Here is a 14,635-nt window from a genome sequence, read left to right as displayed (position 1 = left end):
CCTTTGATATGAAGTGAAAGACTTGGCCAGAGGTCACTGATTCCCTGGATGACCTGGGAGAGGAGTGAGGCATGCCAGGTACCCTATCGAAGCCATTTCTGAACATGGAATTGGTCAGCCCAGAACTGTGAACATCCAGGGCGTCTATATAGTGCACACACAGGTTCTATCTCTTCTCTGTGAAACGTGCAGCATTTTAAACCAAAGCTAAACGTGGCAGCTCCATCAGAAACCCACTGACTCACCAGACACAATGCCCATAGATGGGCTGCAAGTGCTGGGCTTACCTGGAACATCAATCAATCTCTTGTAGACATTCAAGAAGGCTGCCTCAGCTTCTTTGCTTCTTTTACTCAGTGCATCAATCTGAAAGGAAATGGGAGGAAGAAAAGAAGAACAAAGAGCTCAAAATTTGTCAAGAGGTGATTTAATAATCATTGCATGTCTAGTGAGTTCCCACGGCAAATGGGAGTCTGATTTCTTCATGGAAATGCCGGACAGCTGGGCCTTCAACCTCTTAGTGTGAACATCTACAAACACACGAGAGGGAGAAAATCCATGGGCGCTAGCCCATTGACGGGGAGTGAGGCAGGGCAGTCCCATCGCCCAACAAAGTTGGGGCTCTCCAAGAGAACATGGTCTCTTTCCTTCTCCCACCAGTGTAGGCTATTCTTCCACCAGTGTAGACTATTCTTCCACCAGTATAGACTAGCATCCCTGGTGGCTCAGACGGTAAAGCATCTGCCTGCAATGCGGGAGACCCGGGTTCGATCCCTGGATCGGGAAGCTCCCTTGGAGAAGGAAATGGCAACCCACTCCAGTACTCTTGCTTAGAAGATTCCATGGACTGAGGAGCCTGGTAGGCTACAATACATGGGGTCGAAAAGAGTTGGACACTACTGAGTGACTTCACTTCACTTCACTTCACTTCAGTATAGACTAAGAGCTGACACATGCCAGACACAATGCCAGAGGTGGGGCAGAGAGGGACAGCTCTCAGCCCCAGGGGCTCGTAGTCCAGTTGGGGAACAATTATGTAAGTGAGTAGTGAAATCTCAGCCAGGGGACTTCCCCGGTGGTTCAGAGGCTAAGACTCCGTGCTTCCAATGCAGAGGACCTGGGTTTGAACCCTGATCAGGGAACTAGATTCCACATACCACAACTGAAGATCACGTGTACTGCAACTAAGACCTAGCACAGCCAAATAAATAAATCCCAGCCAGGAAAGTGCTCAGTAATCAGAGTCCTGGGGACACTAAGAAGGGGATGGGTGTCAAGCAAGAAAGCAGGTGACATCTGAGCAGAGTCCTCAAGAGCGGCTCACCAGGTGGAGAGGTGACACGAAAGGGGAGGAACACATTCAAACACCAAGGTTCTGAAACCTGGGGGCCCTTAGGTCCTCTCGAAGAATTTTCTGAAAGCCAAAGACCCTCCTCCTAGAAACACACACACACACGGTTACATGCTCTACTTGTAGGACACTCATGTGTCCACCTGTGTTCTGTCCATAGAATCCAGAAGCTCAGATGGGGCTATAACACCCCAGGGAATGTGGGGCAGAGCGCACAGATACATGGGTGTGAGACTGGCCAGGTAAGGGGGTTGGTGCCCTGTCTGGACCTGAGTCAGAGTGGAAGGAGGCCAGGAGGGGCAGGAAGGAGGTGACCTTTCCCACCGGGGTGCTGCCTCTGCCCGAGTGAGAACGTGCAGGGCAGCGGTGGTGGGGACTGCGGGAGAGAGGCCGAGCAGAGAGCCCAGGTCCAGCTGAGCTGGAGTGTTAAGGATGGTGTCCAGGTTTTGAGCTTAGGTGACGGTGAGTTCCTGCCTCAGTGGCCAGGATCAGTGTGTCTCATGAACCAACCCAGCTGAGCTGGTTTCCCTCCGGTGAAAAGTCTATTCATCAGAGAAAAGTGATGCGTCCCCAGCATGCCAGACACACATCCAAAGAGGCTCTGGCGGCTGACTGGACTCAGTACGTATTTTGCTCTCCAAACACGTTCGCTCAGACAACAGATCACTTTTTACCCCTAAAGTGTGCAAGATGCTACACGCATGGAGTTCACGCTGGCTCAGGAAAAGGACACTAAATTATATATTCCTCTGTCCCCTCACAGAATTATACTCTGTCTCCAACGTTATTAAAGAGGCAAAAGGATGTGGCGTAATTACAGGGCCTCTCACCTGAGCCAACCAACAATTTGTTAAGGGCTGACAGAGGTCACCTGATTAAAGACGGGAAGACCCTGGGGAGGGGGACACAAGGTTTGTGGGAGGGGGAGCAGGGCAGGTCTCAGGAAATCCAAGGCAGTGGAAAAAAAGCATAGTGCGTGCATTTCCAACTTCTACCAAGTCGTGCTGCAGGCCTATGTGAAGGCCGCCGTTGAGGACTCAGACCCACTTTCTCCCCTGATAAAACAGGGTTGTGATCTGGGTATGTTTTCCAAATAATCCACAAGGACCACTTAAAAATGTCAAGGTAGTCCTCTCTTTAAAGTAAAATCCTTCCCCCACTGATTCTTAGCAGTTCACATTCATTGCATAATTATAAATATATTAAAAAATAAAGAGGAAAATTAACCCCATAATTCTGCCATTCACCAGTGGAAGTCATTACTCTGTCTGCAGTTCCCTTTTAATTTTGAATGAAAGGTAGGCATGTAGGCAAACTATAGAGACAGTAGATTAGTGGTTGTCTAGGGCGGGGGACCTGGAGGATGATGGCTAAGGGGTGTGGGTTTCTTTTTGGGGTGATGAAATGTCACACGATTGATCGCGACTGTAGTAAAAGTCAATGCAGTAAAAGTCAATGCCAGGTTTCAATGGGTGAATTATATGGTATGTGAACTATATCTCAATAAAGCTGTTTCAAACGTGTGTGTGTGTGTGTGTGTTGAAATCAAACTGTGTGGAAAATTTTGTATTGGGCTTTCACGAGCATATAAAGTCTTTTCAGTGTCTATTATATAATTTGGGAAATGCCTTAGCAGTATTATTTCAACTGTTCCTAACCACCACCTACATTAGTGTTTTGAGCAAAGGGGGATATTTGGAGTTGCCTTTCCAGATGTCTCAAGTTCTCCCTTTGCTCGGGCCTTTCTGCCACCTCCTGTGCATGCTGTGCCCATGGGCATCAGAGTCTGCCCCAGAAGCAGGGCAGAGGCCCCAGCTGCTCTCCACGCCTCTCAACACCCACAGACACTTCTCTGCTCGGCTCCAGATCTGCCTAGAGAGGTCCCCCCAGTTCCCAGGAATTTGGCCCGAACCCACAAAGGCGGCTGCCTCTACAGGGGGCAGAGGATGTGATGTGGGGGAGGGGTGGGTACCCTACCCGACACACTTGGGACTGTTATGGATTGCACTGTATCCCTGTCCTGATAGCCCTGACCCCCAGTACTCATGAACGTGGCTGTATTTGGGAATAGGGTCTTTGCAAATGACTGAGTTAAGATGAGGTCATTAGGATGGGCCCTGATCCAACATGACCCTGTCTTTATAAACAAGGGACATCTGGACACAGAGACAGTCATGCACACAGGAGAACCTCACGTGAGCAGGAAGCCAGGAATGTGGGTGAGGCACCTACAAACCAGAGATGGTCAGCAAACCACCAGGAGCCAGGGGAGGGGCCTGGAACAGACCCTCCCTCACGGCCCTCAGAAGGAACCAGCCCTGCCGACACCCTGACCTTGGCCTCCGGCCTCCAGACTGTGAGAAGCACATGTCTGCTGTTAAGCCGGTTCAGTCTGTGGTACTTGGTTATGGCAGCCCTAGCAAATTAGTACAGGAACCTTGAGCCTGTGTCTTCTTTGTGCCCTGTTTGCACAGATGCAAGAACACTCAACCCAGTCCTGCAAGAAGCAGGCCAGGCTGCTGAGCTTTATTAACACATTAGGCAACTGGGCTGAGGATTTTTAAGAGAGGTGGCGAAGCGCCACGTGTGGGTGAGTTTCTCCTTGATGAAGTCCCCCAAGCCTTCTTCCAAGGTTTCCAAACCTGGAAGGATTTGTTGATTCTGGCAATTTTGAGACTTCCTCTGCTCACTCACTCTTTTGACTCCTGCCACAGGCTTGGGCTCGGAGTTTCGGTCTGTGTTCCCTCTCGCCCAGCTCCATCTTTTCTGGGGTGGGCTTTCCCTTGCTGTGGCCTGGGGCTTCTCACTTCCATGCTTTCTCTACCTTGAGCACCCTTTGTTGGCATCTATGCCCCCTGAAGACCTGGCCGTGCTGCCAGTCTCAGTGCAGGCTCCACTGGCCCCAGGATGCCTGTGCCGCATTCCCCCGGAGCCAGGCTGGCCGGCCTTGTGTGCCAGCCCCACCGACCAGGGCTGGGCGGGTGGGGGAGCCCAGGGGGGTGAAGTGCTCAGTGCCTGGCGCAGGGAAGTGGGGCCCCATCTGTCCCCCTTATCATGTGAGGGAGGAAGAGACGGCGTCATCTTCATCCTCTTGCCCTCAGCGCCTACCTTTGAGCCAGAACTCGGCACAAGGGGTAAGAGGTTTGTGAATGAGAAGAGGTCTGCGGTGAGGTCTTAGGCACGGATTGGATGTCAGGTCCTGGGTTAGATATTCTGGCTACTTAATGTGCAAAGCTAGCCCAAGGCAGAGACGCTGTCTACCGCCCACATGCCTGCAGGACCACCACGAGGAGCAGCAGAGGTCAGAGGGGCTGCTGTTGGCAGAGCTCGGACAGATCTGGAGAAGCTCTGGCAGCTCTCAGGCCCTGGGTAAAACCTGTTCTGCTCTGGGGATCCGCCTTGCCTCGCACTCCAGCCACACCCGGTTACTCCCTATTCCCTCAATACGTGAGCAGTTTCCCTGCAGCCTGGAAGGCGCCTCCTTGGAATGTTCCTCTGATCCTCCAGGTTCAGCTGATCCGTCTCCGGGCTGCCGGCCACTCCCATCACCACGTGGGATTGTCCTGAAGGTCCGGGACTGCAGACGAGGCTCCGTTGGGAGACCCGGGATTCCCTGAGAGCCCGTGCTAGGCTTTTCCTCCTGACGGCAAGCACATAGTAGGTGCTGAATACATATTTGTTGTGTGAATAAATATTTACCTACATTGGTCAACTGTTTTATTTGCAGAAATGAGCAAATGGTGAAGGGGTACAGCTTGAGGTCTATGAAAATGCTTACTATGTAGAGAGCACTATGACTCGTCAGCAGGTGAGTGAACTGCTTCTCTGATGATAGGCACCTGGTTGGAGCCAGCGCAGGGGAGCATCCTTTCCCCATCACACATCTCCACGGTCTCTGCCGGCCTCCTACGTTGAACTTCTCATCCCCACCCCACCCAGACACCCACCCTGTGATTCTACCAAGAGTTTCCTGGATCCAACAGTTATCCTTTCAACATCACTTTTATAATGCTGAGTTGGGCTTTTCTGTAATAAGGATTAACATTCAAGATAAAGGTCTACAGAAAGGGGTTTTATTTCAAATCTCAATTAATATTTGCTTCCAGCAGTATGAGAACGCAGAGGCCAGGGCTAGAGACCAAGTTAATGGAAATTGATGATGAGACTCCCAAGATTTAGAAGGGGTGAGGGAACACCCAACCTTCTGGGAGCCATCAGAGCTGCACTGTGGGACTTAGGGCACCCTGTAGGGTGTTTGCTACTGCTCCGCTCCCTGTCTGCCCTCCCTGTGAGGGCATTGCCTGTCTCTGCCCAAGGCCACACGACTTGTGGGGTTTTCTGGCCCACAGGTGGCAGACTGGGCCATGTGGGACATAAATGGTGGTGCCACATGCTTTGTCTACGTGTAAGACCTAAGAGTGAGTGTGTGGTTCAGCTCTGCGTGCTCTCTCTCTGCCGTGAGAACAGCACAACCTCAGAGGAGCCACTTCTTGCACTGGGATCTCTGAATAAACACAACATGTGGGACTTCCCTGGTGGTCCAGTGTCCAGTGTTAAGAGTCTGCCCATCAATGCAGGGGACACAGGTTCCATCCGTGGTCTGGGAATATCCCACATGCCTCCAGCAACTAAGCCCGTGGCCACAGCTACTGAGCCCGAGAGCCCTAAAGCTTGTGCCTGGCAGCAAAAGAAGTTGCTGCAGTGAGAAGCCGGCACATTGCAGCTGTGCTGGTCCTTGTACCACCTGAGCTCATGGTGAGTCTCTTTCTGCCCACTTCCCACACTGAGCAAGGATGCCTCATATCTGGAAGCATCCTCTCCCCACTCTACGGTCTGTCCCAGGTCAGGTCAGCAGCACCTTCCTCTCTTGACCTCCCCCCTAAGCCCCCACCAGCCCCCAGGTCTTGACTAACATGGGAGGCCTCCTGGGGTATGTCTGTGCGTGAACAAGGGTAGATTCCAGGCTGAGAAGTCTGCACCAGTCAAGAGATGCTTCGAGGCTCACTGGTGACTTTTATAATATCGAGGACCTTGAATGATCAGGGTAGAGAAAGTAGTTTTCTAAGTTGAGAGCTTCGAGAAGGTTGGTACTATCCACTACACTTTAGTCTAAGTAGTGTGGTGCTGGAGAAGACCCTTCAGGGTCCCTTGGACTGCAAGGAGATCAAACCAGTCCATCCTAAAGGAAATCAACCCGGAATATTCGTTGGAAGGATTGATGCTGAAGCTGAAGCTCCAATACTTTGGCCACCTGATGTGAAGAGCTGACTCACTGGAAAAGACCCTGAAGCTGGGAAAGTCTGAAGGCAGGAGGAGAAGGGGACGACAGAAGGTGAGATGGTTGGATGGCATCACCGACTTGATAGACATGAGTTTGAGCAAACTCCAGGAGATGGTGAAGGCCAGGGAAGCCTGTTGTGCTGCAGTCCATTGGGCTGAAAAGAGTCGGTCACGACTGAGTGATTGAACAACAACAAGAAGAAATGCAGCGTCATGACAGCCAAGCTCTGGTCTGGTTTAGGGGAGCCAACTGCCCTAGTCAGAACTAGAGGACCCTGGGGAGGAGGTAGGCAGAGCAGGGAGGGGCTTTGTGAGTGGAGAGGAACCAGTCAGGGTAAGTCATCTCTAAAAGGGAGCAAATAAGACCTCTTCATAGGCTTTTTGTAAATATTTTTTAAAAATGTAAAAAAAAAAAAAAAATGTGTGCACATTGCCAGCAAGTGGGACGAGCAGTTGGGAGGCATGGAGCCTTGGTGGCTGCTGTTTTGCTCTGCTTGTGGGCTGGTGACTCCAGCATCTCTGCTGGGGTGGCCTGAGTCCCAGGGCCATGACTGCTGCACACTCCACTCACAGTGAAAAGGATGCTATTCATTGGGTACTCTGAATGGGCTGCTGTGGATGCTGGACATGGCCCAGCTGGGCTACCCCCCATGGCCACACACACAGTGCCTTGTCATGCCAGCTGTGAAGCACAGATGGACAACAGCGTGGACTTGGTGCAAGGGCCCAGGGATCACCAAAAAGATATGAACCAGAATGATGGGCCTTGATGACTGCTCAGTGTGGTGTATTTTGAAGTGGAAATGGCTCATCCTTTCAGGGTATTGCTCGAACTTGCAAGGCACAGGTGGCAGGCAGAGCAGAGGCACCTGGGGCCAGGAGATGGTACAGTGCCAGAAAAGCAAGGCTGAGCTGCAGCTCCTAAATCAGCCTCTCTTTCTGTGTGCTTCAGGGTCTATGTCTGCAAGATGGGGAGAAGAACTCTCGTGCTGTGAATGGTGATGGGGGTTGCCATATGGGCAGTGCCATTTCTCAGATGCAGAAACTGACCAAATCACTCAGATCCAAGCCCCCAAGCAACACCCCTACTCTGATATGATGACACCCCAGCACAGCACTGGGACTGGGGGCCACCGTGGCTGGGGGGGTGCGGGCTGGAAAGAATGTATGCTTTGAAGGAATGCAGACTTGGGTGCTGATGGCTGGAGGATCTGGGGGTGGGTTACTTAATTTACACCTGGGTCTCTTCATCTGTTAGTGCACTGTTGAGTGGTTGTGAAATGAAATTTGAGTATCTGGAATGGTCGGGAGCATGCAGAAGCTGAGTAAAGATCCACGTCTTCCTGAATAAGCCCAAATCTGCACTCTTTCCACTACAGCCCAGGCTGGCCCCTGCTGCCATCCAGCCCAGCAGAAAGCCAGAAAGGCTCAAGGACAGAGACACTTAACAACATTTAAGGCACCATGGTGGCAAAAGCACACTCAGGAACAACCTGCTAGCTACACGCTGGGAATGTACAAACTAATGATTTAGAAATAAACACAGACCATTAATGCAATTTTCAAATCGATGCGCGTTCCTGGACTATGGGCCAGTGAGGATCAGGAAGAGCTGCATGGATACGAAAGAATAGTTCTGTCTCTACGTCTGGCTGCAGAATTCTTTCCAGAGCAAAACATGATGTGAAGAGCCACGTGGAATTCCAGAAGGCAACGGAGAATGACCAAGGTCCTGTCCAAAACAGATGCAGATGGAGCAACAGCTTCCCAGTTCTAATTTTAACTGAACACGGCCATGTAAGAGGAACATACTTTCTGAGAGAAGATCGCATTAGCTGAGAGCCCAGTAATTCTCCTCTAAGTATACGTCTACTTAATGCTTGGCAAGTACCAATCCTTCTATAGCCGAGAGAGATGAGAGAGGACCCTGGGGGAGATGCCCTCTGGCCATCTCTGGAGTGATGTGGAGAGATAAGAGGTTGGAAACCGGAGTGGGAGCCCAGCTGCCACCAGCAGCTTTGTTGCTCAAGGTCACGTTCCTTCATGACTCCCGGCACCCAGACCCAAAGGGCAGTGAGGAAGAATTACGCTGGCGGTACTCCCTATTGCAGAGAACTGAACAGGGCTTGTTGGAAATCCCTACCCTGCTCAGAGCAGGGGGGCACAAACCCCAGAGGGCAGGTCTGGTTATAAAGGCAATGCAGTGCAGACCTGGGTCATGACACAAAAGTACGTTTTACATAAACTGAGACACAGTCCTTAAGTATCCCTTCAACCCCAAAGCTCCCAGGAGTAACGGACTGGAGAATTCCAGAAGACAGTGCCATAAAGAGTGGGTGGGGGTGAGGTGGGGGGCACAGAGAAGACCCATGGCGGAGGACAGCAAGAGCACAGTAAAGACGATAAAAGAGCAACAAGCACGTCGGTCTTCCTGTACGGTTTACAAAGCCCTCTCGTGTACATCTGACATTCCAGCTGTCAATGTGTATCTGAAGAGCTGTTGTGAGGAAGAAGGATTAGCTATCTCGTCTCTGCCTGGAGCGAGAAACCAAAAACAACAGGTAGAATTTACAGAAAGGCAGATCACAGCTTAACAGCAGGAAAACCTTTGCAAACAGCAGAGCACTTCAGGGGTGGGATGTGCTGAGCCTGTCTTACTAGTTCATTCATTCTTTCACTTTGTCAATAAAATCATTTAAGGAGTGGCTAAAATGTGCCAGGAGGTGTGCCAGCCTATCCTCCGCAGCCAGAGCCTCCACTTCTACTCTCAGAGGACACAGGGTAGAGGGGGCCATCCCCCCACCCTCCACAGGTAAGCCACAGCAGGGATAGAGGAGAGGCTTCCCTAAGGGTGAACGCCTACCTGATACACTTAAAACACTATTTTGTGAACAGATGATACGTATATAGTAAACTGAATTCATTTTAAGTATAAAAACATATACGGTGTTCAGCAAGGTTGCACAAAATCAATATATGAAAATCAACTGTCTTTCTATACAGTAGCTGTAAACAATCTGGAAGTGAAATTAAGAAATATTCATGGTTTGCGAGGTTTAATTTATTGTTAAGATGGCAAAAGTTCCAAATCAGTCTGCAGAACAATGCAATCCCTATCAAAATCTTAGCTGGCTTCACTGAAGGATAAGACTAGCTGGTCCTAAGATTCATATGCGAATGCAAGCACTTCAAAAGAAAAACAAAGTTGGAGGACTCACTTACTACAACTTACTTACTACAAAAACTTACTACAAAGCTACATTAACTAAGACTGTGTGGCAGTGGCTTAAGGACAGATGTACAGAACAACAGACGAGAACTAAGAGCCCAGAAACAAACCCCTGGTCAAATGATTTGTGACAAGGGTAAAAGAGCAGCAGGAGAAGAACTGGGACAACTGGTTATCCATGTGCAAAAGAACAAAGTTGGACCCCATCTCACACTGTATGCAAAAAATTAACTCAAAGTGAATCAAAGGCCAAAATGTAAACGCTAAAACTACAAAAACTCTAAAAAGGAAACACAGATGTAAATCTTCATGACCTTAGCTATGATGCCAAAAGCACAAATAACAAATGAAAAATGTATAAATTGAGTTTTACAGTTTACAACTTTTGTGCTTCAAAGGACACTATCAAGAAGATGAAAACACAACCCAACAGAATGGGAGAAAGTTTTTGCAAATCATATATCTGATAAGGGATTAGTATCCAGAATACATAAAGACCTCTTACAACTCAATAATAAAAGATAAATAACTGAATTTAAAAATGGACAAAGGATCTAAATATACACTTCTCTAAAGAAAATATACAATAAGCACATGAAAAGATACTCAACATCAATAGTTATCAGGAAATGCAAGCCAAGATCACAGTGAGATACCACTCCACACCTACTAGGATGACTATAATCAAAAGACAGAAAATAAGTGTTAGAGAGGATGTAGAGAAGCTGGAATCCTCATACACTGCTGGTAGAAATATAAAATGAAGTACATAGGAAAACAGTCTGGCTGTTCATCAAAACATTGAACATAGAGTTACTATTAATATATTTTGCACTTATTCCATTCCTAGGTATATATCCAAGAAAGATGAAAATGATTATCTCTGAAGAAACTTGTATATGAATGTTCTTAGCAGCATTATTCAAAATAGCCAAAGGGTAGAAAAATTTCCAGCAGCCATCAACTGATAATGGACAGATAAAAGTGACATATCCACACAACAGAATATTATGCAGCCATAAAAAGGAATGAAGTATTGATACAGGCTCCAGCATGGATGAATCTTGAAAACATGCTAAGTGAAAGAAGCCAGTCACAAAAGACCACATGTTGAATGATTTCATTTACATGAAATGCTGAGAATGGTCAAATCTAGAGACAGAGAGTAAGTAATTAGTGGTTGCCAGGGACTGGGGATGGGGTGAATGGGGAGTGACTGCTAATGCGTATGAGCTTTCTTTCTGAGATGATGAAAACGCTCCATAACTGGATTTTGGTGATGACTGCCCAAGTTTGTGAATATACTAAACACCATTTAATTGTGAAAAAGAGAGACAAAAACAAAAAGTATAAACATATCGTGGAAAGTAGGTCTCCTTCCCATCCTTGTCCACCTGTCACCCAGCTGCCTGGCCTGGAGGCAAAGGTTCACTTGAGTATCTTTCCAGAAATATTTTATGCACTTATAAGCATCTGTATACACACATTGTCTCCCTTAAAACACACACACGGGAGGGTGTTATAGATACTGTTCTGCATCTCATGTTGTGCACACTTCAGGTCAGCTTCCTTTGTGGTGGGAATCGCAGGGCTTCCGGGCAGGGGGAACCCATGCAAACACAATGCAAACACAATGTGGCCTGCTCGGAAGTGCAGGATCTGGAGCAGAGCTTGTGTGTGTGTGTGGGGGGGGGGGGGGCGGTGAGGTGGGGAGGGGGCGGCCTAGGGGCGAAGCCTGGGGCCACAGCCTCATGCTGAAAGGTTCTGGGAGTCCCAGAGGGTGTCAACCAGGAAGCAATAGGTTTGCTGTGGACGGGAAGGAAGAGGATCACCTGAGCAGGGATGGGGCAGGTGTGCATGAGAGCCTTGGGAGGCTGGGGCTCATTCCAGGGGGATTTAAGAGGTTGAAGGAATCAGAGGAGTCTGTGATCGATAACCAGAGCTTCCTCTTTACCAGCCCTGCTTTGACACCACGATCTTTAAATACACACACATACACGTCTCTCCTATGTCTCTGCTACGTAGTGCAGATTTTCCGTTATACGGATGAGGCACGGAGAAGTTAAAATGACTCATTCAAGGTCACCCAAGTAAAAGATGATGTCAGGACTCAAATCCAGCTCTGTCTCCTTTCAAAATCTGGGATGTATCTGTTTGGTTTTCTCTGCTACTCTCAGCTGTCTCCCCAGAGAGGAGGAACCAGAGAGGAGGCACCAGAGAGGCAGGGGGGTGGGAGGCGTGGGGGGTGGGCGGGGTGTCACACAGGAGAGAAGCCAGGGGGCCGCAAGGAGGAGCAGTGCATATGCTCAGCACCCCTAGAACTGTTGGTTCACAGAGCGAGGGCAGCTGTGAAGCTTGCCTGGAGGGGGCTGACATGCGTGGGACTGTACATCACTTGAGGGTGGGCTCCTTCAGCCTGGGACCCTCGCTGGAGGTGCTGAGGATGGAGTGATAGGAGGGTGGTGTCTGGCTGGGCACGAGGGAGCCACAGATTCTGGGATGGGACCAGGAGATGGCGAGAGCCAAAAGCCTGGAACCAAGGGGGCACAGACCTCCCCTCAGGGCACCCCGTCTTCTCCTCACACTCACTCCTCTTCCACCCAGCTACTTTGGTTGGCGATAATGTCCCCAGAACAGGTTGGGGTGGGGGAAGGCTTCGTGAGATCATGGAAATGGTGATTTGTAGAAGCAAAATGCTATGCAAATAATTACTAGCAAAGAGATCAGGGGCAGAGTCTGACAGATCTGGAACGTGGACTACTCCACCTTTGGGCAGCAGAACCTCTCTGGCTCTCAGCTGTGATCAGTGTCCCCGTGCTCCCCACCAATGCTCCCAAGTCACGCACATACGTTCACAGTCCTTCTTTTGACCATCTGGTCGTCGGTGTCAGTTTCATTTAAGGAATTACTGCATTAAATTGATGGAGCATTTAGTAAAACCTAATTAACATCCAGACTGAGTTTTTCCAAGGGAAGGGAAATCTGTAGAAAATAAAATACCCTAATAATTTAAATTCCACAGTATTCAAATAAATACTAGCCGGCTGAATATTACAAGCTGGTTAAATTGAGTTCAGGAAAAAAAAAAACTACTAGAGTCAGTCTATTCTCACAGACAAATCTACTTCTAATCTTCATTCAAATCACCTCTCCTCAATTCTTCACATTTATTATGTGAGAAAACAGGCACTAAGAGAGAGATGAACTGACTTCATGAAGGTCAAGGTCACTGGCAAGTCAGGCCTCAAACCTAGGGCTTATAACTCTAGGTCCAGTGCTTTTACCTTCATATCACAACTGCCTGCTGGTATCCCGAATGGGGCCGGGACTGTGAACACACAGAACTGAGCCTTTTTTCAATCAATAGAGAATGTTTTTGATTTATACACCAAGGGTGTTAACTCTCCATCTATCTATCCATCCAATCAGCCATTCATCCATCCACCCATCCACCCACCTAGCCATCCATCTACATCTATATGCCCATCCCTTCATCCACCCATGCCCACCCATCCATCCACCTACCTACACATCCATTTACATGCCCATCCCTTCATCCATCCATCCATCCGTCCCCATTCATCCACTGTGTCCTGAGCACCTGCTACGTGCTAAGCACTGTGCCATGTGGGGGTACAGATCTTGCTCAACTGTTAAGCTCCATGAAAGGTGCATCTGAGGTAATTACCTAAAACCACATACGAGGGTCTAGTTTAGGTCTAATCTGGCACACAGTAGATGTTCAGTAAATATTTACTGAAGGAAAGAATGAATAAGCAGGCCCTGTCCTCCAGGAGCTCATGGTCGCAAACAGAGCAGTGGAGAAGTCCAGGAGTGCAGGTGGCCCTGGCTGAACTACAAGATCACTTTGGTGGCTCCATCAGTACAGGTTCCCTGACACAGACCTTGTTTCTCCAGCTGTCAGGGAGCAGAGAAGTACAACGGGCGAGTCTGGGACTCCTGTGGGCACTGGTACTAGTCCCTCTGTCATGTGGGACCTTGAATTCCATACCTGTGACTCTCTGATTCGCTAGAGCCTCAGGCTCTGAGTCAACTTTGCCAATGTTATCGCTTTACTAATTTGTTCTAGAGTTCTTTGAGCTCCCTTTTTCTGCATTTCAACTCACTTCATTTCAACAAACATTTCCCAGGCACCTACTGTGCGCCAAGCCCCTGGGAGACCAGCCCAGAGCCCTCTGTGGCCTTGTTCCATATCAGGGTCTGCTGCTGTACCCTCAGAGAGCCCCACATCCAAGGGCGTCTGACGTGGGTCCTCCAGCAGAAGCCAAGGTAGGCTGGGGAGGGCCTGTTGCACGCGGGTGCGAGCTGTAAACATCCACAAACTCTGCCGATGGTTACTGAGAGGATGTTAAAAATAATTATCTGCTGAAAATATTAGATTTGCTCTGGATTGTTCATTACATACAATGGCTTAATAGGACTTTTATTGAATAGCTGCAGAGCTCTGGGCCGAAATCAATTTGCCGTACCCTCGGAATCTTGATGTATGCTGTTGACTTCCCCAGCGTGCAGCAATTTGTAATAGCTTTGGAGGGCTGTTGTTTTCAAAGCTCCAGCTCCATCACAAGCATTTATTTCTGACCACAAAATTACATTTATTCAACAGAAAGCAGCTCCATGTCTTTAAGAGGTTAACTTCTGGAGCGCTTGGCGGCGGTCCAGCCCTGGCCCGGGCGCGGCGGGCACGGTGGCACGGGCAGCGTGGCGGTGGTGGCAGCGAGCGCCGGGCGGGCGGCCGTGATGAATGGGCTGCT

At 49.2% G+C, this 14,635-nt stretch overlaps 1 protein-coding gene across 46 annotated transcripts in view; it reads right to left on the bottom strand.

The window, feature by feature from the left end:
* Positions 1–14,635, bottom strand: part of CUX1 (cut like homeobox 1) — a 349,540-nt gene that overhangs the window by 158,019 nt on the left and 176,886 nt on the right. For all 46 annotated transcript variants that reach the window (XM_081557760.1, XM_081557761.1, XM_081557764.1 and 43 more), the window contains one exon: positions 288–366. In XM_081557760.1, the coding sequence (XP_081413886.1) occupies positions 288–366 (79 nt within the window). The remainder of the gene's footprint in view (positions 1–287; positions 367–14,635) is intronic.

This window comes from Giraffa tippelskirchi, chromosome 13, assembly GCF_054371585.1.
Source record: "Giraffa tippelskirchi isolate mGirTip1 chromosome 13, T2T-mGirTip1v1.2.pri, whole genome shotgun sequence".
NCBI lineage: Eukaryota > Metazoa > Chordata > Mammalia > Artiodactyla > Giraffidae > Giraffa > Giraffa tippelskirchi.
Note: the sequence above shows the minus strand (reverse complement) of the source record. Positions and strands in the feature narration are given on the sequence as shown.